The sequence below is a fragment of the Littorina saxatilis genome, linkage group LG11 (assembly GCF_037325665.1).
Source record: "Littorina saxatilis isolate snail1 linkage group LG11, US_GU_Lsax_2.0, whole genome shotgun sequence".
NCBI classification, from domain to species: Eukaryota; Metazoa; Mollusca; class Gastropoda; order Littorinimorpha; family Littorinidae; genus Littorina; species Littorina saxatilis.
Window position 1 is genome coordinate 13883726 of NC_090255.1, and position 22500 is coordinate 13906225.

The 22500-nt window shown below is 41.3% G+C and overlaps 1 protein-coding gene and 2 long non-coding RNA genes across 3 annotated transcripts in view; 2 read left to right on the top strand and 1 right to left on the bottom strand.

Moving 5' to 3' along the window:
- LOC138979803 (dopamine beta-hydroxylase-like) overlaps positions 1 to 22500 on the bottom strand; it is a 48768-nt gene that overhangs the window by 12603 nt on the left and 13665 nt on the right. The window contains exons 2-5 of the mRNA XM_070352544.1: positions 17080 to 17275; positions 16401 to 16527; positions 14739 to 14846; positions 4964 to 5146 (exon numbers count right to left, since the gene is read on the bottom strand). Of these exons, the coding sequence (XP_070208645.1) occupies positions 4964 to 5146; positions 14739 to 14846; positions 16401 to 16527; positions 17080 to 17275 (614 nt within the window). The remainder of the gene's footprint in view (positions 1 to 4963; positions 5147 to 14738; positions 14847 to 16400; positions 16528 to 17079; positions 17276 to 22500) is intronic.
- On the top strand, positions 5917 to 7215 carry LOC138979805 (uncharacterized). Its single transcript, XR_011460138.1, has 2 exons — positions 5917 to 6575; positions 6905 to 7215. It is a non-coding gene; the product is annotated as an uncharacterized lncRNA (long non-coding RNA).
- Positions 11954 to 14335, top strand: LOC138979804 (uncharacterized). Its single transcript, XR_011460137.1, has 2 exons — positions 11954 to 13695; positions 14025 to 14335. It is a non-coding gene; the product is annotated as an uncharacterized lncRNA (long non-coding RNA).

Consider the following 22500-nt stretch of genomic DNA (forward strand, 5'->3'; position numbering starts at 1 on the left):
TACTTGTCTCTTTACTAGTTATTCTACGCTTGACGTTGAGTTTCTGCCTTATTTTACTATTGTACCTTATTGATAACGTCATTGTTTGACACATTGTATTTCTAAATTCTTTCTTGTTTGACACATTTCTCTGTTCCTGCGAATTTGTTACAGATTGATCAAGAGATTTCAGTAAATATCTCGGACTATTTAACGTTCAAAAGCCAGAATACTGTTTATGTTCACAATGAATAGCTGTCCAAATTTATGGCCCAGAAAAGAGGGTCTTCGTGTGGGCCACCTTAACATTAACCATGCAATTAACAAAATGAATGACGTATCTAGTATGCTTTTAAATTCTGGTTCAAATTTTCACATTTTTGGATTCTCAGAGTCACGATTATCTCAGCAGATTTCGGATGCCGATGTAGCTATTCCTGGTTATAACATACTACGCAGAGACCCACAGCAAAGTAAAGAAACTGGCTTGCTTCTGTATGTAAGTGAATCAGTTAGCTATACAAGATTAACACACCTTGAGCAGTTTGTGGAGTCGGTGTGGGTAGAAGTTAAAATGAAAGGAGCACCTCCACTCCTCATAGGTTTCTGTTATAGAAATCCTGTAGAGAGAGCAAATTGGTCGGATAATCTTACGCAGATGTTAGATGCAGTTTTACTCGAATCAAAGGAAATAATGTTATTGGGAGACTTTAATATTGATTTGCTTAAGCAGAACAAGCTATGGCTAGATATGCCTAACCTCTATAATCTCAAACAGATAGTAGACACCCCTACAAGAGTCACAGCATCTACAAGTACTTTGATAGATCATATTTATGACACAGATCAACGTAACATTGCTGAATGTTGTGTTCCCGCCAGTGGTTGCAGCGATCATTTCCCTATCTGTCTGACGTGGTCGAGAAAGGGTGTAAAAATTCCAAAAGCCGGTCACAAGACAATAAAATACAGATCCTTTTCTAAATTCAACGAAGACACATTTCTTCACGACCTCTGTAACTCCTCCCTCTCTGATGTTTATAATTGTACGAATCCTGATGCTGCATTAACACACTGGCTCAATGCCTTCACTGACGTATATGATAAACATGCTCCATGGAGAATTAAAAGAGTCAGACACATAGTGAAACCGAAATGGTTTGATGATGAATTACAAGATGCCATAGATAATCGCGACTTCTTAAAGTCAATCGGCAAGGAAGAGGAGTATAGAGAACAGAGAAATAAAGTAAACTCAATAAAACGATTAAAAAAGAGAAAATATTTTCAAGACCTTGCTTCTTCAAAACAAAATCCAAAGAACATTTGGAAAGCCATAAATGAACTCACAAATAAAACTTCTGCATCTAAATCAAGTTGCGTTAGAGACATAACACCTGATGATCTAAATACCCATTTTTCCAAAATAGCTGAAAAAGTTATTTTAAAGGATACAGCTAACCTCAATAATTTGGAAGTTTTAGAAGACTTCTGTAAGTCAAAAGAAATTTCATCTCAATTAAATATTCCTTCGCTTACAGTGCCTGAAGTCTTTCAAGCACTCACACATTTAAAGCAAACAGGTACCCGGGGGATAGACGGATTAGATGGAAGAATTCTTAAGTTATCAGCCCCGGTAATTTCCGAAACTCTCACTTACATTTATAATCTCTGTTTAGACAAACAATATTTTCCAATAGCGCTCAAACAGGCAAAAATTATTCCTTTGTTTAAATCTGGTGAGAAGAAAGACCCCTCAAACTATAGACCGATTTCTATATTGTCTGTATTATCAAAGCCACTTGAAAAACATATAAACAAACACCTATTAGCGCACTTTGATCACAATCAATTATTTCACCCGAACCAGTCTGGCTTTCGGGCTAATCACTCGTGTCACACTGCCTTAATCTCTCTTGTTGATCATTGGCTGAACAAGATAAACGAAAATGAATTTTGTGGTGCTGTATTTGTAGACTTTGCTAAAGCTTTTGATGTAATTGATCACAAGTTGTTACTCAGAAAACTCAAATTATATGGCCTCGGGACTGACTCAGTTAACCTCATTTGTTCTTTTCTAAGCAACAGGCAACAAAGTGTGCATGCGAACGCCTCGGCATCAAGTATGCAGGCTGTACGGCATGGGGTACCACAAGGGTCAGTTTTAGGCCCTCTACTTTTCTCCATATACATAAATGACCTGCCCCTTCATATTAAAAACTTGTGTGAACTTTTTGCAGATGACACTACCATACACTCCAGTGACACCAATTTAAATCGTTTATCTGAATCACTGCAAGAAAGTTTAAACCAGCTGAGTGCATGGACTGAGCTAAATCATATGTCCCTGAACCCCCAAAAAACTAAATGCATGATAATAACAACTAGACAAAAACGACAGAACATAATCTCCACGTTTCCCGATTTAATTGTCAATGATGAAATTGTTTCAACAGTCAACCATCATAAAGTGTTGGGAGTGACCATCGATAACAACCTGTCATGGTCACACCACATCGAACAACTTTCTAAAGTCATGTCCAAGAAAGTATATCTTTTATCTAGAATCAAGCACTTCCTGAATTTGGAAGCCAGGAAGTTATTCTTTAATGCCCATATTCAATCTGTTATTGATTACGCATCAACCTTATGGGATTCGGCAAGTGATAATTCACTAAAACCTATAATTAGATTACACAAACGAGCGTTGAAAGTAGTCTTATTAAAGAAAACAACCCTGAATGAATTAGACTATATAAACTTAGGCATTCTCCCTCTGAAGGCAAGACTTGGCTATAATAAATGTACCCTTATGAGCAAAATTATCACTGGATGTGTACCTGAAACTTTACGTACAAAATTTACCATGAGGAATTCACGTCAATTTATGAGATTAAACACTCCTGTTCCTCGGATTGACCTGTTTAAGTCCAGTTTAGTGTATTCAGGTAGCAGTCTCTGGAACTCTCTTCCAACATTCCTGAGGCAAACTACCAGCACTGATAGTTTTAAAAGCAGATATTTGTCTTATGTAATGAAGTCAAAGTAAAGGATATTTGTCTTAAATGGTATTCAATTTTTGTATTAAACATGCTCCTCTCCTCTTTGGTTTAAACAAAGTTTTATTCAGGATTTCTTCGCATGAACAGTTCAAAACACACAACTAGGACACGCACTCAAGCAAATGCTTATATCACGTGACCAGAACAGTACTAAATTACACACATTTTCGTAATGGTGGACATAACAACAATAAACCAGAGGAACAAATTGAAAGAATGGGGATGGGGAGCTAACTTGGAACAAAAGAATCTACAGAAGATAAAAAGAAAAGGGAGGGGGAGGAGGAAGAAAGTACTAACAACCACAAGGAGAGACTAGGACGAAAGCGCATAGGAAGAGAGCATCAAGTCTAAGACATGCAACATGTAAATTCAGGTAAATGTAACAATTTTTTATGGAAGGCAGTAATTCGTTAACATGTAAAATACGAGACAAACGATAATAATCATTACTTATACGCTGCTTATGTAATCAAATACGATAACACAGGGAGGGGCAGTGTGGAGGTACACATACGCCTGCCCACACACATATACACTATCAATGCGTGAACACATCCATCAAATCAATCGACCAGATTTAACAATAAACGATTGGACAGACTCAAATATCAATATGTTATTACGAACAGAATAATGCTCGCTACCTTTTAATAATATTTCCACGCGTCTGAAATGAACAGGCAACGAATTGATTGTTGTCAGACGAGCATCTGCATACAAAGTGCAGTTTAATAAATAATGTTCGGATGTTTCATTTGGATCACCGCAAGCACACTGTGCGTTATCTTTTAGATGGCGTTTGCACAAGTCTGAATTAAGGTTACTAATATTTAAACGCATTCTGCAGTGTTGAACTTCTGTCTGTCGTTTTCCAAAATAATAATAAGCTGGTACACTATGATCAGGACTTTGTAAATAATGCTTAAACTCGCTTATTGAATTTGTTGTTTTAATCACATCAGGCAAATTATTCCATAAAACTGTGGAGAATGGGATGAAGGATGTTCTGAATATTTCTCTCCTCTTTATTGGTATAATGTACACAAACCCTTTTCGAATGAAGGGACTAACAAACAAACCACCACATGTATTTGGATGTGTGATGATCTTAGCAATGTCTTGCTTGTTGATTGATTTTCTTTAAAATGTAATGTATGGATCAGAGCATGAAGTTGAGAAAGTGCAAGCTGCACTATACCACTTAATTCACATCAATCAACTCGCAATTTACCTCAATGCAATGCATTTTGTGTACATATGTATAATGTGTTTTCATTTTAGTTATCTGTTAAAATGTAGAATTTTAGTTTTCTATTTTCTATTTTTTATCTTGTATTTTTATTTCATTTTTGTAGTTAGTCCCTCTTTAGGGCGAGGGCTGGATGTAAAAAAGCAGACCACTGCTTAATCTACTACCCTCGTTAAATAAAGAATTGTCATTGTCATTGTCATTGTCTCTCTCTCTCTCTCTCTCTCTTTGTTGTTTTGTTGATGTGATAATTCTTTAATTATATTGTTTTCTGTTCTTGTTGACCCTATATTAGGGCGAGGGGTGGATGTAAAAAAGCAATATTCTTGCTTATCTATTACCCTCGATAATAAAGATTTTGTCTTATCTTGTCTTGTCTTGTCTTGTCTTGTCTTGTCTCTCTCTCTCTCTCTCTCTCTCTCTCTCTCTCTCTCTCTCTCTCTCTCTATCTCTCTCTCTCTCTCTCTCTCTGCCCCGAATTTTCGGGTTCACAAATCTGCTTCATTTGCAAGACCTTGACGTGCTATTCTCCCTCTAGATAATTGTACCTCTTGAAATTGGTGGGGAGGTATTCAGTCTGCTGGCGGCGTCCTACCGATAGCCGCATGTCTTTTAATCGATCAGTGGCAACGGCAATGTACTTAGCTCTGTCGATCAAATGCACACTCACCAGCTTTTGAACACCGTTCTATCCCCATGTGATGCACCACGTCAAAGTTGTCGACCAGAAATCGAACGCCGATGAGATGGTACTCCTTGTCGTCGGGCAAGTCGAAAAAGTGCATGCGGCTGTACGTCGTTTCGACCGCTGGGACGTTCGTTCTCGGGTACCGAAGGGTCATCTTCATCACATCTGCAAAGAGTCATTTAAATACCATCCTTAACCATTGCAGCCCCGAGCTCGCAACTCAGCCACAGCTAGCATTGTAAATGATTGCCAGCACGTACATAAACAATAAGTCAATGGGCAGAGTCCGTACTCAAACATAGAAGAGGCACGCGTTCACTCCACCATACCTGTACAGGTATGCATATCATGTATAGTACATGAGGCAAGGGGTGTGTGTGTGTGTGTGTGTGTGTGTGTGTGTGTGTGTGTGTGTGTGTGTGTGTGTGTGTGTGTACGTGAGAGTGTAAGTGTACGTGTGTGTGTGTGTGTGTGTGTGTGTATGTGTGCGTGTGTGTACGTGTGTGTGTACGTGTGTGTGTGTGTGTGTGTGTGTGTGTGTGTGTACGTGTGTGTGTGAGTGTGTGTACGTGCGTGTGTGTGTGTGTGTGTGTGTGTGTGTGTTGTAGTTCCGAGCTGAGGCAAAAGCTTCCTTTATCCTCAGGAGGTGAAGACAATATTGTGGAATGTAAGTGATTCAATGGTCAAGGTGAACCATCATAACGCCACAAAAGGCGTGCAACTTCATTCAACAATTCGTTTGTTTGTCAATGCGGGAGAGGGATTGCCAAGTCGAGTGGAATTATTCGAACTTCGAAACTGACTTCAAAGCGACGCGGTGTCAGCCCGTTTGAGGTAAAAGCCGGCAGAAAAGTACAGAACGAACAATTAGCAGACTACTACATCGCTTTCTGTGTGATAACAGGTTAACTCGGGGTTTTTTCTATTACTGAATGTTGCGAAAATGTACGCAAGCTATTCAGGTCCATACAAATACCGAGCACCGTCAGGCACCTATGGTCTATTTAATTAGGTGATGCAGCAAGTGCCTATGAATCGTCGGGAAAACCGAAGTATAATTACGTCAAAGTTTTGCTATCAGTTGACGTCATTTTGTTTGTCGTCAAGGAGTTGTCGTATTTCTTGAAGGAGTTTCCTTCAAAGCTTATTCTTTTACTTTCGATGTGATCGTCAGTTTACTTTGTTCATTAGTATTGGGAACATAAGGAGTTAGATAATAAATGAGGTTATTATTAGGTACGAAATTCTTGATCGCTATTTTCGCGAATAGACAAGAGTTTCCATTGGTCTAGGTTAGCTAACAACGCAAAGATGAGTTTCGGTTAGCGATTAAGGAGTTTGCGCAGAGAGAGAAAAGAATAACGATCGAAAAGAAAAGGCAACGGAAAGTGGAAGAAAAGGAGCGAAAGCATGAGAGGACCACAACAACACCGTTCTATGCCCATGCCTAGAAGCAAAACCCATCGCCAAGGGCGAACGAAGTTGGCAAGAGCTTACACAGAGGAGACACCCTATCTTTCACGGAGCGACCAGAGATCTGGCAGTGAGCGACAGCGGTAGCCGGTAACCGTCAGGGTGATGGAATCTTTTCTCGGTAAATATGTTTTTTAGATCCAAGTTGATTTTCCCAAGGTTACCAAGTTAATTTTTATGAGCACTGTATTGGTCACGGTATCACAAGTGTGATCAAATACCAAGATTTTATGTGATCACTGTAGATCAAACGTAATACATTGTATGAACGTTGAGCAGCATGAGGAACGAATGTGGATAATTAATTGTTTATAAAGTGCTGTAATGAATGATATAGTTGGATCTCCATTTGAATAACAAGATGTGTTTTTATCACACAGGTCTCAGGGGAAACGGTTTGTATGATGATAGAATAATTCCCAGTTCTGAGACTTGTCATTATTTCGACAGATATGTTGGTGTTTCGAGTTACGACTACGAGTTTCCAGTTCGAGATCTGAGGGACGAGTTTTTTTTCACGATCAACCCTCTAACTTCGTGCGATGTTTTCCTGATCATCAATGATGAACTTTATATAACCGTTCGACGATAACCAGCCTGGACCACACGACGTTCCGACTGTCAACATCATCACTGCGTATTTTCAAGATGAGTGACTTTTAGAATTAGATCCAGGATATATGAACGATACAGAAATGAAGAATAACCCGTCGACCACGGAACAAGCCAGTAAATAAAAGTTGAATCTATAAATTTACAAATACGTCTTGTGTGTTTTGTGCATGAATCTGCAATAATGGTGTGATAGAATTTTTTTTAGAAACAAAATTCATTCTTGTTCTGATTTATAACGTAAAAGGTGAGGTCTTCGTACCCTCCGAGTACGCAACAGACAGGATCCGCAACATTTGGGGGTACTCGTCCAAGGGATAGTTCCAAGACATTCTTGTTTTTGGGATTATTTCCAAAGACACGAGCCAAAATTCTAAATTTTTTAGTTGGGTATCACACCATTGTGCAGGTTTGTCACAAAACTCATTCGGAGGTCTGGCTATGGTAATTCATTTTTGTATTTGTACATTTTGCACGACTGCATGTGCATGAATAGGTCAGTTGGATAGGTATGTTGTAACACGTAGATTTTTGTTTCACATACGAACTGTCAGTATTTGTGAATACAGTAGGTGATACCAGTAGAAGTGTATGAGTGAAAGAATTGTGATTGGTTTCCTTGGGAAAATTATCTTGGACGCGAGGTAGGTTTTCTTGAGATAGCCAATTTACGAATTCTAAAAGAAAAGGGAAACATTGTAAACCGAACTGAAACATCAACATATATTCTTTTGTGCGAAGGCACTATCCCATTTTAGTCAAGCAATACTTGAATGTAAGCGCACGCTTGGACTAAAATCGTCCATGACTTTGTATTTCTTGGTGGCATAAGAAATATAGTTGTCATAGATTAAAGTAAAGTAATTCAACTCAGGGAAGCTGAGTTTTGAATGAAGGTTTACCAGAACTATTGTGAGGAGTGCAGTAGGGTCTGATGAGAGTTTTGATGATAGGTAGAGAATTAGCATGGTATTGCTGAACCTACAAAACTCGAGTTTACCTAGTAAAGCTTAACTGGATGGATAGACATATAAAAGCATTATGGTTGTTTTTGTCTAGGTTCTGAAAGTCAGAATTGTAAAATCCAGTTAGCCGATTTCCAATTTCGAAAGTCGATATTGGTTTAGTATAGTTGGGTCAATGTGACACTATACTGAGACTAGGTAAGGAAAATAATCTTGTTGTGATAGATTATTTTAGTGAAGCTGGTGTGTTTCCTGAGTCAGTAGTGACTAGGTTTTGTGCTATTGAATTAGTGTCAAGGTCACTCGGAAGCCAGATCACGTTGTGGTGATTGTGTTATCAGTTGTTATAACCCTTCACAAGGAAGTTTGATATAGCAGTTAACTCGGGAGTCGAGTAGGTCTAGGTTAAAGACATAACTACTATAGTCAGTCGGTGTTCTAATCTGGTAGTGATTAGAGGTGTGCTCTTATATTCCTTACTTTTGTATACCAGGGTTACGTGTAGACAAATTAGGATTGAGGAACTGAGTCTTTAGTGTATTTTGGCAAAATAACTGAGACTAGTTGTTGCACCGACAAGTTAAGAAAATGCCGAGACGGCAGGTTATGGAGGCGGATTCTCCGCTGTTGGCATTCAAGCAGGATGGGATTATCCTGGGTCTGTCAGGTATAGAGTTGGCAGACTATATCGAAAAGCGACGTCTGGAAGAGATAAATCGAGAGGAAAAGAAACTCGAAGAGGAAAGAAGGGCGCGAGAAAGACGTGAAGAGATAGAAACGCAACAAGAATTCGAACTGAGGAAAATGCGGGAAATGGTTGACCTAGGTTTAAATCAGAATGTAAACCAAAATAACCAGTACATGCCCAGAGAGTCAAGTAGCAAGATACATATCAATCTGCCAATTTTGGATGACAAAGATGATATAGAAGCCTACTTCAAACAGTTTGAACGCATTGCAAAACTATCAGATTGGGATGAAGATGAGTGGGCAATTCGATTGTCAGGGCAATTGCGAGGTCAAGCACGCCAGGTGTACATCGAATTGTCTGATGAGGAGTCAGTAAACTATGATGAGGTGAAAACAGCGATCTTGCAGCGTTTTCAGCTGACTGCTGAATCTTACAGGAAGAGATTCAAAGAGGTTAAGTGGGAAAAGGAAGAGAGCATCAAAGAATGCCGAAAACGCATGAAAACCTATCTAGATAGATGGAAGGAGTTGTCCGAAAAGGAAGGGAAGTCGGGTGACTTGGAGGATTTAATTCTCACAGACAAACTGTTGGATGTCCTAACTCCGGACCAAAACAGATTCGTTAGGGAAAGAAATCCAACTAACATCGATGATGTTGTGAAACATGTGCAAACATACATAGATGCACGTGATGCCGGGGGACGCATGCCACCGCGACAGTCACAGGGGGGCGAGCGTAGGTTTGACAATAAGCCGCGTAATGGACCACCTCCAACCGGGGGTAACGCACAGTCAGACAATAGGCAGCCACACAAGGGCAATAACTTTGGACAGAGGTCGGGGGGTAATCCAAACAGGCAAACAGGGAATAGACCACCACCCAACACGAAGGGGTGTTTCAGATGTGGGGGGCCGCACATGATGCGTGATTGTCCCAAAAGATTGGGTGGGCCAAGACCCAGCAGTAATTATGCATCAACATTACTAGCTGCAGTTCGAACGTCAGGTGACGAGGTCACATGCCAATGTCGTAAGGGCGAGGCATACGATCCAAACTGTAGAGTACAGGTTGAGGGAAAGGACGCAAGTGGTATCCGTGACACGGGCGCAACTTGTATAGTGGTGAACTCTTCACTAGTGCCGCCGGAGTGTTATACGGGCGAACACCAGAACATAACCCTAGCAGATATGCGTCAGAGAAAAATGCCGATAGCGGTTGTACAAATGGACACACCGTTTTTCTCGGGAGTCACACGCGTGTTGGTGGCAAAGGCTTTGTGTCACCAAGTCTTGATCGGTAATATCCGAAAGGATATGGATGAAAACGAGATCAGTGTACCTGTTTTTCCAATTGTGAAACGGGAGGCAGAGCCACAATTGTGTGCGCCTGTACAGACTCGGAACCAGGAAAAACAGAAGGCGGAGAAAAAACCCTGGGTTCCGAAACAAATCGATCTAGGTCAGATTCGGCCAGAGGATTTGTCTAGAGAGCAAAAGACAGACCCCTCTCTAGCGAAAATCCGCGATCGGGTTGCCAAGGGGGCAAAAGACGGCACTCATTACGAGTGGAAAAAGGATATCCTTTATAGGATATACATGGACAACGGCAGTCCATGCAAACAGGTGGTTGTCCCAGAATGTTTTAGAACGGACGTTCTAAAATTAGCACACGACACGCCTATGGCCGGGCATCAAGGCGTGCGTCGCACCAGAGACAGAATTTGGCGCGATTTTTATTGGCCAGGGATTTGTGGTGACGTCAAACGGTATTGCGCGTCATGTGATGCGTGCCAACGCAGCTCGCGGAAGGGGGCTACAAGGAAAGTGCCTACGAAAAGCATGCCGCTGATAGGGACACCGTTTGAACGAGTGGGAGTCGATATCGTAGGGCCCATCATACCCGCATCTAACCGAGGGCACAAATACATATTGACTATGGTAGACTACGCTACACGGTACGTAGAGGCTACACCACTCAAAGACATTAGAACAGAAACAGTGAGTGAAGCTTTGTGGGTCATGTGGACAAAAGTGGGCATTCCTCGGGAGGTACTGACCGATAGGGGTAGCCAGTTCACAAGCGAGGTTATGGAAGAGGTAAACAAACTTCTGAACATCAAAGGCATCCATACTACACCGTGGCATCCTCAGACAAACGGGTTGACTGAAAAATTCAACTCTACGCTCAAACACATGATGAAAAAACTTTGCCAAGAGCAACCAAAAGACTGGGACAAGTTTCTCCCTGCGCTACTGTTCGCGTACAGGGAAGTCCCACAAGAAAGTCTGAAATTCTCACCATTTGAACTGCTGTATGGCAGAGAAGTCAGAGGTCCCATGCAAGTTCTACGTCAAGTATGGACAAATGAGGACACAGCAGATGAGACACGCTCCACTGTCAGTCATATTGTTGATCTCACAAACAAAATCGAGAAGACTTGCGAGATTGCCAAGAACAATCTCAGCAAGGCTGCTCTCAAGTACACAAAGGCGTACAACAAAAAGACAAAAGAAAGAAGTCTAGCGGTTGGAGACAAAGTGTTGCTTTTGTTGCCTGAGAAGCACAATAAATTGCAGCTGACATGGAAGGGTCCGTACCCAGTGATAGAGAAAGTCGGTAGTTGCAACTACAGGGTGAAAATCAAGGGACGTGACAAGCTGCTACATGCAAATCTGCTGAAGTTGTATGTAGAACGCGAGTCAGAGTCCAAAGAGAACAGGTCCGAGCAAACTAAAGCAAAGGCTATAGTGGAAGTTCCGGAAATAGTGGCGGTGGTGGTGGATGATGTGCATGATGATGAAATGGGTGAGTTGGGGATAGACCGATTTCCCATGCTTTCCCTAAAACCAAAAGAAGGTCCCAAAGATGTAAACATCAATCCAGACCTAGAACCACAGAGACAAGCAGAAATACAAGCACTTTGTGACAGGAAGGTCAAAGCACTCAAAGACATACCTGGGAAATGTGTCATCGAAGAGTGTGAGTTCAAACTGACATCACAAGAACCTGTGCATGTAAAACAGTACAAGCTACCCTTTTCACAAGTAGAAATTGTGAAGAAGGAGGTCAATGACATGCTGAAGTTAGGTGTCATAGAACCTAGCATTTCACCATACAACAGTCCGATTGTATTAGTGAAAAAGAAGGATGGGTCAATTCGATTCTGTATTGACTACAGACAGCTGAATCGTGAAGTAGTATTCGATTCTGAGCCTATCCCAGACGTACCCTTGATCTTTGCAAAATTGCAGAAAGGGAGCTATTTGTCAAAGATTGACTTAACAAAGGGGTATTGGCAAATTCCCATCAAGGAAGAAGACAAAGAAAAAACTGCTTTTAGCACACCACTTGGGCAATTCCAGTTCGCCTACTTACCGTTCGGAGTGAAGACAGCCAGCATGATCTTTACTCGCATGATGCGGAAGCTCTTAGAACCGCTAGGACGTGATGATGTCGAGCATTTCATAGACGACATCATTATCGCGACAGAAACGTGGGAGCAACACGTAGAGGCGGTAGAAGCAGTTCTGTCTAGACTGGAAGAGGTATGCTTGACTGCAAAGCCATCAAAGTGTTACTTTGGCTACGCAGAGCTGGACTACTTGGGACACCACGTAGGGCAAGGCATGACCAAACCAGATGACGAAAAGACCGAGAAAATCAGGAGCGCAAAAAGACCTGAAACCAAAAAGGAAGTCAGGGCTTTCTTAGGACTGGCAGGATTCTACAGAAAGTATGTCAGTGACTATGCCAATCTCAGTGCACCGCTGACGGACTTGACAAAGAAAGGTCTACCTGAAAGGGTAGTGTGGAACGAAGAGTGCGAGGAAGCCTTCACGAAGCTCAAACAAAGTCTGGTATGCAAGCCAGTGTTGCTGCTGCCAGATATCGACAAACCGTACACAGTGAGGAGTGACGCGTCCGATATCGCCATAGGCGCGGTACTTCTACAGGACCAAGGTCAAGGACTTCAACCAGTGGCGTACGCGAGCAGGAAGTTGAACAAGGCAGAACGTAACTACTCGGTCATTGAGAAGGAATGTTTGGGAGTAGTATGGTCGATCAAGAAATTTGAACAATACTTGTACTCGGTACATTTCACTCTGGAGACCGACCACCAACCACTCACATACCTGCAGAAGACCAAGACAGAGAATGGACGTCTCATGAGATGGGCACTCCAGTTACAACAGTACTCCTTTACTGTTAAAATCATCCGAGGGGTTGACAACGTTGGGGCCGACTATTTGAGTAGACTGAATAACTAGGTTTAGCTTAAACATGAATGTTTCAGCTCAAGAGGAGGGGCGTATGTTGCGAAAATGTACGCAAGCTATTCAGGTCCATACAAATACCGAGCACCGTCAGGCACCTATGGTCTATTTAATTAGGTGATGCAGCAAGTGCCTATGAATCGTCGGGAAAACCGAAGTATAATTACGTCAAAGTTTTGCTATCAGTTGACGTCATTTTGTTTGTCGTCAAGGAGTTGTCGTATTTCTTGAAGGAGTTTCCTTCAAAGCTTATTCTTTTACTTTCGATGTGATCGTCAGTTTACTTTGTTCATTAGTATTGGGAACATAAGGAGTTAGATAATAAATGAGGTTATTATTAGGTACGAAATTCTTGATCGCTATTTTCGCGAATAGACAAGAGTTTCCATTGGTCTAGGTTAGCTAACAACGCAAAGATGAGTTTCGGTTAGCGATTAAGGAGTTTGCGCAGAGAGAGAAAAGAATAACGATCGAAAAGAAAAGGCAACGGAAAGTGGAAGAAAAGGAGCGAAAGCATGAGAGGACCACAACAACACCGTTCTATGCCCATGCCTAGAAGCAAAACCCATCGCCAAGGGCGAACGAAGTTGGCAAGAGCTTACACAGAGGAGACACCCTATCTTTCACGGAGCGACCAGAGATCTGGCAGTGAGCGACAGCGGTAGCCGGTAACCGTCAGGGTGATGGAATCTTTTCTCGGTAAATATGTTTTTTAGATCCAAGTTGATTTTCCCAAGGTTACCAAGTTAATTTTTATGAGCACTGTATTGGTCACGGTATCACAAGTGTGATCAAATACCAAGATTTTATGTGATCACTGTAGATCAAACGTAATACATTGTATGAACGTTGAGCAGCATGAGGAACGAATGTGGATAATTAATTGTTTATAAAGTGCTGTAATGAATGATATAGTTGGATCTCCATTTGAATAACAAGATGTGTTTTTATCACACAGGTCTCAGGGGAAACGGTTTGTATGATGATAGAATAATTCCCAGTTCTGAGACTTGTCATTATTTCGACAGATATGTTGGTGTTTCGAGTTACGACTACGAGTTTCCAGTTCGAGATCTGAGGGACGAGTTTTTTTTCACGATCAACCCTCTAACTTCGTGCGATGTTTTCCTGATCATCAATGATGAACTTTATATAACCGTTCGACGATAACCAGCCTGGACCACACGACGTTCCGACTGTCAACATCATCACTGCGTATTTTCAAGATGAGTGACTTTTAGAATTAGATCCAGGATATATGAACGATACAGAAATGAAGAATAACCCGTCGACCACGGAACAAGCCAGTAAATAAAAGTTGAATCTATAAATTTACAAATACGTCTTGTGTGTTTTGTGCATGAATCTGCAATAATGGTGTGATAGAATTTTTTTTAGAAACAAAATTCATTCTTGTTCTGATTTATAACGTAAAAGGTGAGGTCTTCGTACCCTCCGAGTACGCAACAGACAGGATCCGCAACACACACACACACGCACGCACGCTCGCACGCACACACGCACGCACGCACGCACGTCTGCACGCACGCTCGCACACACACACATTCACGCACACTCACACACACACAAACACACACGAACAAACACACACGCACAAAAACACACCCACACACCCAAACACACATACGTACACACACACACACACACACACACACACACCCAGACACACATACGTACACACACACACACACACACACACACACACACACACACACACGCACCTGGCTGGTTGAAGTATTTACAGGTATCATCATCATCACGGACAGGGCCACACTGCAACCACGCGTTGCCATCCTTACACTCCGTAGAGTTCCAGGGATCACACACACCTGGACAATCACAAAACACCTCCAATCACTCTACCGGTCTATCCGTCTGTTCGTCCATCTGTCTGTCTCTGTTGGCCTGTCCGTAAATCTTGCTGTTTGGCTGTCTTTCTGGTTGTCGTTTTCGCATAGCCAAATAGGACGTGAAAAACTACCCACCAACCAAACTTCTATTGGAGTGGCTGCCTGTGGCTGTGCGTATACTGTAGTGCCTGCCACCTCCCATAAAAGGATACCTTCTGATTTTTGGTATGACTACAAGTGGAAGGATGGTATTATTTAATGTACAAGTAAAGCCTGGCAGGATGTGAGATGGTGAGTTAAACCTTGTTAACACTAAAGAGTCCGGCTTCAAGTACCGCGAATCTGCTAATGCTCATGCACGTTGAAATTCTGTCTGTGGACGTTAGTTCAGCGTTCAACACTGTATTACCATGTCAACTGTTTTAAAAGCTTAGACAACTTGGCGTTCATGTGACATTGTGTAACTGGGTGCTAGACTGTGGTTTGTGCAGAACTCGGGACGTACAGATTGATAACGCTGTCACTGCTCCACTCATTCTCCACACAGGTGCTCCACAAGGTCGAGCTCTTTCCCATCTGCTGTTTATTCTTTTCACTAGTGACTGTGTTTCCACGTATAATTCTGTGATACTTCTCAAGTTTTCTCCTTTATTGGTGAAAAAACCCAAAAAACTTTCGTCCCCTCCATAAACTGCAAAGCTACAGAGCACTAGTAATAAAGTGTTGTTTGCTGGCAGATTTAAAGCAGTCATGTTTTATAAACAAACAAAACAATCGATATTACTTTTTTTGCCATTAACAACAACAACTAAAAGAAAAGGAAAAACAGGAAAACTTAATTTGTTTGTGAAATTTGTTGCTTTGGCATATCTATCTCCAAAAGAAAACATTTTGAAATTCCCATACATGTTCCCAAACCTGAACAAGTTTCATACTCGACTAATGTGAAAATCTGCCTACAGTTTAATTTACCCAGAGGTAAACAACATATTTCTCTATAGAAATGTTTCTATACAGCTTTCCTTATACAGATTCCACTATACAGATTTCACTATACAGATTTCACTACACATTGATTCCCATACAAAGGTTTCACAATGCCAATATGCAAATATCACTATGCAGATTTAACCATACATACATTTCCATTCACAGATTTAACTATGCAGATTTCACTATGCAGATGTCGCTATACATACAGATTTCACTCTGCAGATTTCACTGTGCAGATTTCACTATACAGATTTCACTATACAGATTTCACTATATAGATCTCACTATACAAATTTCACAACACAAAACTGCCCAGGAGGCAAAAGCGTTCGCTTTCTTTCTACCCGTAAACCATTTAATCCTTATCAATTGTGAACTTGATTACATCTATCAAATCTATCCACAATGGAGAACGAAGATTGCAGTTTCAGAACATGAACAGATTTGTTCATGTTTCACTAACTTTCTGTCAAAAATACGTTGATGGCAAAATGTTCCCCCAAACTTTCGAAATAAGCCGTTGCACTGAAAGCAACTGACCAGGATGTGAAGTGGAGGGGAGGGCTGGTTCGGCCCCCTCTGTCCACACACACTCGGGGTCTCCCAGCTCTTGACCGTTGGTCAGTCCATCACCGTCGCTGTCCGCACGGCACAGTGCTTCATTCCACTGGAAACACACATAGTTATGGACGTATGTACACATTCACACACACACACACACACACACACACACACACACACACACACACACACACACACACACACACACACACACACACACACACACACACACTAAACCATGAATCAATCACTCCACAAAAACAAACATTCAGCAACATTTGATCGGTAAGAAAGATTAAATCGTGTTGCACCAGTTTAATGTCTTTCTCTTGCTTTATGCTATTTTATGATTGGCTTTGTGGTAACCAGAAATACACAAGTTTTTCTCTGTCCACTTGCCCCAATTATTGTCCATTCCTCTGATCAATGAAGACCAGCTAAGTGAAGTTTAGCTCTGGGATTTGCGCTATTTTCTGCACTTCAGTTTTTTGACGGGTGGATGTCACCATGCTTGAGTCTTGCTGTAAAATTTTGACAGCACCAGGATCAGCGTCATGATTAATTTAGTTTAAATCACCGCCCCTAAAAAAAATTTTAAAAAAATTCTACGACGACGTCAAAATAGGCCCCTAAGGTAATGCAGGTGACTGTAACTTACCTTATGTTCATGCTTGGCAAAATCGTCTCCGAAAGGATTCCTGGTACCGCCTCCATTTTCATTGCGATGTCCGACTCCAGGCCAGGTCACGTGGTTTGGACAAGGATGGGTCACGTGATGTCCGTTGGGAATCCTGTCTTTGTAGAAGGCATGGGCCTGGAGACCAGGAACTCCCAGCAAAAGGAATATCAAAATCCTGCACGAAAGAAACGAAAAAACAAGTCCCGTGAAACGAAGTTACAGCAAAGCGCTTTTCTTTATTCTTGTTAAAAATCTCTGACCTTTTAATCCAAACATTGCATATCTATATATACATGTATTTTTGAATTCAGGAAATGATAAAGAATAAGGTAAAATCATTTTTGGATTAATACAATTTTGATTTTAATTAGAATCTTGAGATTGTTAACGACCGAACTCATTCACTATTTTTTTAAGCTTTCAAGCTGAAATGCAATCCTATAGTCCGGGCTTTGTCGAAGATTGCTTGGCCAACATTTCAAACAAGTTGATTAAAAAATGAGGGCGTGACAATGCCGTCTCAATTTTCACTATAAGTCTGAACAGGCCTAAACGGCCTGAACAGTTTTGAATCGAACGATAAAGGCGTTTTACACAAATACCATATGAACCCGATTCCCTCATAAGCGTATACCCAGGCGCTACTAGGATTCTGGTAATAAAATACGTAATGATGCATCAGGCTCCTTAACTCCAATAGCTAGCTTGGTGGTCAGTGAACCGGAAAGAACACATTAAAAGGTAGGGGCTACTGTTACGCCTTTTTCAAGTCGTAATTCGACTCAGAAATTCTATAGTTACGGCATGACGTCATTTTACTGTCGTAACCCGCTCACTGCAGGCTTCGGTTACACCTTTTCCACGAGTTGTAGAGTCACTCGGCCAGAGGCTTTGATTACGACGCGGCGTGATCCTACCCGGACATTCTCTAGTTACGACATGACGCTATTTTACTGTCGTAGCCTACTGTAACCCGTGACCATTTTGAAGGGTAGGCCACTCACCTGCACGTTATCATTATTTTGTATAACGATTTGTGCAATAATGCATCCTTTGAGCACTTCCATGCCAAGTGATAAAGATATCTGTATTCTACTTCTAGCAAAGGAACTGCTCCTGCAAAGGGTATAGTACCTGGTAAACGCCCACCCCTAACTTTTGGGCAAAACTGGTGCATTGGGGGGGGGGGGGGGTGGGTGGATGGGAGTATAAGGGAAGGGCTCCTAATATGGACCACTTTTTGTTTCATGCTGATAACGTAGCTTTTGTTTTTGTTTTGCGAAGACGTTTCATTTTGTGTTTTGTAGTAGCTGCAACTGCAGGGTTCGCGACGACCGAACGTAGAGCTGGACGAACACGTTCGTTTCAAAGTCCGAGATAACTTTTTGCAACCTGTCGACGGACTCGAACGTACTTCCTGCTGTCAAAACTGCTTCGCTGTGAAGTCCGCTATCCATGACTAAAGTAAACCGGCCTGCATACGGGTAGAAACGCACAACCACTGCTAATGAACTGTTAAACACGTCTGTCCTCACTCGACCCACGCTTTAAAATGGCCGCCCAAAACCGGATCAAACCGGAAGTAGAGCGCGGCCCTGGCGGGGAAATGCTTTGTGGCGTAATCAAAGCAAAGAAGGGAAAAGTTACGGGCGGCGTAAGTGTAGCCACTGCGTTTAAAGGAAAGAGGGATTGCTGACTTAGCCTGTAACTTTTATGTGCAGAAACATTAGATGCAAAGTCACCCGATATTGAACTCGACACATGAATGTCGAAGAGGAAAATGTTCGATCTTTCTAGTGTACTTCTGGCAACAAGGAAACGTAACATAACATAATTACACTGGTTCGGTTGTTTTGCAGGTGCCTTTCCTTTCAAATCGCTGTTTATTTTTTTCTTCTCACCAGTGTCTCAGTTGTGCATACCTCGTCTATCAGAAACTTGGACGCCACAGTAACCTTTCCCTGATCCAGTCTACACACACGAGCGCTTATGCAATCAAGGTCCCCAACTGACCAGGGCCCATATTCTTGAAAAACTTGAGCTGCAACATTATTTCCTTCAAAGTCAAGATGTCGTTTAACTACTGCCCAGTATTTATTTTTTACTGCCCAGTAATTATTTATTTTCCCCCGGTATTCATGTGTGTCTGGCGGAAGGTCGGCAGCTACCAGTATTGGTTATTTTTAGAATAGGAGATTCCCCATGCTTGCTCTTCTCTGCGCACGCGTTACCGGCGTTTTCGCCGGCGTGTCAGTTTCAAAGTCAATTGCAACAACCCAAACAAACTGAATGAAATAAAAACACAGGGAGACATTTTTATTTAATTTTTATTTTATTTTAACCTCAGTTGCTGCTGCCGTTATTTTTTTTTTGCCTTCTCTCTCACCTTTTTTTTTCAAGCGGGGAGCATCCTTTTTCATTGGTCTTTTTATAGAGGGGGAATCGAGACGAGGGTAGTGGTGTATGTGTGTGTGTGTGTGTGTGTGTGTGTACATATGTGTGTGTATAAAGTGCTTCCGAGAAAACTACTGGACCGATCTTCATGAAACTTCACTTGAGAGTTCCTGAGTATAATATCCCCAGATGGTTTTTTTCCTTTTATTGATCAATTTCTTTGATGACGTCATATCCGGCTTTTTGTGAAAGTTGAGGCAGCATTGTCACGCTCTCATTTTTCAACCAAATTGGTTGAAAGTTTGGTCAAGTAATCTGTGACAAAGCTCGGACTTTGGTATCGCATTTCAGCTTGGAAGCTTAAAAATTAATTAATTAGTTTGTTCATTAAAGTTGTCATTAAAATCGATTTTTTTGCAAACAGATTTCAAATTGATTGCATTGTATTCCCCATCTTCTCCTGAATTAAAAAATATATAGATATGTCATGTTTACTCTAAAAATGTGCTCAGAATGAAAGAAAATAAGTTGAGTAAGTACATGTACAGTGAAACCCGGCTATATTGAAGTGGCACGGGACCCGGGAAGACCTTCAATATAGCCGGAACTTCAATATAGGCAATTCTCGGTTATATTGAATTTCCCTCCTTGTTCCTTCAGAAATTCAATATAACCGAACTTTTTTTCACTATACGTTCTAATTTCCGTGTCCACACATTGGTTTGATGTGAGATATATTCCCATTAATCTTTCACCTGTTGGCTGTTGTTCTTCGAGCCTCCTTGCTTTTTTCTGCACACACACACAGACACGGACACACACTCACGCACGCCCCCCCTCCCTTACACACACAAACCCACAGAGCCATTCACAGTATCAGATCGACGCCAAATGAAGCATTTGTCACACAAAAATAAACAGACAAAAGAACAAACGAACAAGTAAAGTCCCTAAGATGTGCAGGTCCGATACGCAGTGCTAAAAAAGGACTCGAGGGGGGTGGGGGGAAGAGGAGGATGTACACAAGTTACTAGCGCTGTTTCCATCAATCATACGACTCAGTGATCAACAGCGAGAGTAACTTGTGTACCTGCTCTTCTTAAAACTTTGAACAATGTACACTGAAACAAGGTTTCAATGAACTGTCACAATGAATCCACTTTAGCTCAGCAAGAGCGGCAACATATAGATTTTTAAAAACACCAAAAGAAAAAGAAAACCGACATTTGATTTTTTACTTTTCACATTATCATCCTTTAATTTTTGACTCACATGCGAAGCAAAAGTGAGTCTATGTACTCACCCGAGTCGTCCGTCCGTCCGTCCGTCCGTCCGGAAAACTTTAACGTTGGATATTTCTTGGACACTATTCAGTCTATCAGTACCAAATTTGGCAAGATGGTGTATGATGACAAGGGCCCAAAAAACATACATAGCATCTTGACCTTGCTTCAAGGTCAAGGTCGCAGGGGCCATACATGTTGCCTAAAAAACAGCTATTTTTCACATTTTTCCCATTTTCTCTGAAGTTTTTGAGATTCAATACCTCACCTATATATGATATATAGGGCAAAGTAAGCCCCATCTTTTGATACCAGTTTGGTTTACCTTGCTTCAAGGTCAAGGTCACAGGAGCTCTTCAAAGTTGGATTGTATACATATTTTGAAGTGACCTTGACCCTGAACTATGGAAGATAACTGTTTCAAACTTAAAAATTATGTGGGGCACATGTTATGCTTTCATCATGAGACACATTTGGTCACATATGATCAAGGTCAAGGTCACTTTGACCCTTATGAAAAGTGACCAAAATAAGGTAGTGAACCACTAAAAGTGACCATATCTCATGGTAGAAAGAGCCAATAAGCACCATTGTACTTCCTATGTCTTGAATTAACAGCTTTGTGTTGCATGACCTTGGATGACCTTGACCTTGGGTCAAGGTCACATGTATTTTGGTAGGAAAAATGTGTAAAGCATGTGAGTCGTATGGGCTTTGCCCTTCTTGTTTTGTATATTTTATCTCATTCGTTGTAAACGTTCACAACGAGACCACAAGTCTAAAGCATTTTTATTTTATTTAACCAGTACTAGAAAGTATGAAGAATACACCATACATTGCCAACGTGTACTCTGCGCAGCTGAGAACCACAGGTCGGAAGTGTGCATCAAACAGCTTCCAACTGAACATACACATTCAACCATTAACTAGTTCCGAAGACCTGTCACAGCTGTGCACAATATAAACATGACTGATGGCGTTCGGTGGGATTAGGGGTTGGAGTGGAAAACTAGGAGCTGTCTCTAAAGCTATCTGTAACAGTACTTATATTACCAGTAATAATATAGACCTTGCCCAGAAAACAATTTAAGAGTTGTAATTATGAAGTTACCACCAAGACTACCTGCGAATTAAATATACATGTATTACGTCACAGTTTGTTTGTTGACAATTTTGACTGAAGAAGGATACTTTTGTTTGGGAAAACGCAAACCATACCTCATCAAGTACAAAGGGTTTGTTTTTAAGTTGTAACAGCAATATGCGTCAAAAACACAGTTTCTCGTGTGAAAAACAGTTAACACAAAAAAAGAAGATTAAAGGCATATGTACTCGATGACTATACACGCTAATTGCTTTACCAACAGCTGGAGACATGCTAAATTAAGTTCCCTGCAAAATATTGTGGTCTGGGACCCCTTCAATGTTGAGATATGTTAATTTTCATTTTGATCTGGATCGTCCTATTTATAGATTTGGCAACACATGTAACGTTGATGCAAGGGAGCTAACAAGGCGGCTTTGTTGACATCCTCACTTTTTCAGAGGCTAGAACAAGCTGTAATGCATGTATTATGGTCCGCGCATGGTGACATATCGTCATTTTTTGGTCTTATGGTGCGTTTGACATCGATTATGGGCAAACTACACTTTGTAAACACGGGAGCGCGTACATATGCCTTTAAATACCTACGATCATTAGTTTTGTCAAGGATCACCATCG